General features: G+C 48.0%; 1 protein-coding gene across 1 annotated transcript in view; it reads left to right on the plus strand.

Annotated features, from left to right (window-relative positions):
* HOXC8 (homeobox C8) overlaps window positions 1–1,210 on the plus strand; it is a 3,220-nt gene extending 2,010 nt beyond the window's left edge. Inside the window, exon 2 of the mRNA XM_008931792.3 lies at window positions 667–1,210. Coding sequence (XP_008930040.1) covers window positions 667–959 — 293 coding nt within the window. The 3' untranslated portion in view covers window positions 960–1,210. The remainder of the gene's footprint in view (window positions 1–666) is intronic.
* The last annotated feature ends 622 nt before the right edge of the window (window positions 1,211–1,832 follow it).

Consider the following 1,832-nt stretch of genomic DNA (forward strand, 5'->3'; position numbering starts at 1 on the left):
AGAGAGAGAGAGAGAAAGAGAGAGAGGAAAAAAAAAGAAAGAAAGAGAGAGAGAAAGAAAGAAAGAGAGGAAGAGAGAAAGAAAGAAAGAGAGAGGGAAAGAGAGAAAGAAAGGAAGAGAAAGAGAGAAAGAAAGGAAGAGAAAAGGAAGAAAGACAGAAAGAGAAAAGGAAGAAAGACAGAAAGATAAAGGAATGGGGAGAAGGAGAAAGGCTGAAGAGGATTTTATGGTGAACAATGCACCTTTCAGAGGAAAATGAATATTATTTCTTTTTGTCCTCTGAAATGGGGCTGCCCAGCAGGTCTCACCATCCAGAATCACCTTTGGGGGAAGCTGGAAGGTCTCTTTTGTGCATGAGCTTGACACCCACCTCCCTCCAGCCAGGGCTGAGCCCTCCCCAGGACGAGCCAGGGCAGGGTAGCAGCGGCGTTTGCAGCAATACCGGCCTCGGCTTATAATTAATAATAACCCAGCGAGTTCCCTTTAGCACCTTTGATAACGCCAAGGGGTGAAAGGGGCTTTTTTTTTTTTTGGGGGGGGGAGGAGAGAGGCAGCAGCTTCTTTAGGAAAATTGAGGTGAGGGGGGCTGGGGAAGGGAAAGGGGGGGGAGAGCGGAGCCCCCGAAGCGGGAGAATTAAGAAGTTATTTGGTGTTTGTGTCCTACAGCTCCCGGAAGACGCAGCGGCAGACAAACTTACAGCCGGTACCAGACCCTGGAGTTAGAAAAGGAGTTCCTCTTCAACCCGTATTTGACACGGAAGCGGCGGATTGAGGTCTCTCACGCCCTGGGACTGACCGAGAGACAAGTGAAGATCTGGTTCCAGAACAGGAGGATGAAGTGGAAAAAAGAAAACAACAAAGATAAGCTGCCGGGGGCCAGGGACGAGGAGAAAACGGAAGAAGAAGGGAACGAAGAAGAGGAAAAAGAAGAGGAGGAAAAAGAAGAAAGCAAGGACTGAGTTCTCAGCCCCTTGAAGTCTCGTTTTATGGCAGATGATAAATCGAGATGTTTACGACGGTCATTTGCTTTTATAGAGTATAGAATGGAGAGGCTCACACAGCAGTAACTACCTGTCAAACAGTTGTAGCCTTTTTTATTGTCATAGAAACTTCCCTTACTTCTTTTTTTTAACCCCCTTTTTTTTCCCCCTCCTCTCCTCCTTCTTTTTTTGATAGCTGCGTTTTTAGTTCAATAAATACATAGTCGGCTCGCCTGCGAGAGCAGGGGGGAAAGAGAGAGGGGGGAAAAATGATAATTTAAACAAAAAAATGAACCGATCCAGCAAAGCCAAGCCAACCCAAATCCCGCAGCCCTAACCCAAGGCTGGAAGCAAATGTCACTGCTCGTCCCCTCCGCTCCCGCGGAGCTGCGGGATTTGTATTTATTTAAACAGCTTTGACTTTGCTACTTTTTTTTTTTTTCCCTTTCTTTCTTTCTTTTTTTTTTCTTTTTTTTTTCTCTTCGAGCTCCGGGTTTTTTGCGTCTCTCCCGAATGACCCCGAGGTGGGGGCGGTGGTTGGAGGGGGGAAAGTTCGTGCGGTGTCGGTGGGTGAGTGCGGAGATCGCCCCTTTCCCCCCTCGGGGGGGCCGCTCCTGCCACCCCAGGAGGGGGAGAATTTACCTGGGAGAGCCCTCGAACGACCCCCCCCGCCCCCAAACCCTCCCATTTCTGTGGGTTCGAGCCTTGGATATACCTTGACAGGCCAAAATATACCTTGACAGGCCAAAATATACCTTGAAAGGCCAAAAAAATATACCTTGACAGGCCAAAACATACCTTGAAAGGCCAAAAAAATATACCTTGACAGGCCAAAATAGACCTTGAAAGGCC

Source organism: Manacus vitellinus, unplaced genomic scaffold (genome assembly GCF_001715985.3).
Source record: "Manacus vitellinus isolate BGI_N305 unplaced genomic scaffold, ASM171598v3 scaffold_133_pilon, whole genome shotgun sequence".
Classification (NCBI taxonomy): domain Eukaryota; kingdom Metazoa; phylum Chordata; class Aves; order Passeriformes; family Pipridae; genus Manacus; species Manacus vitellinus.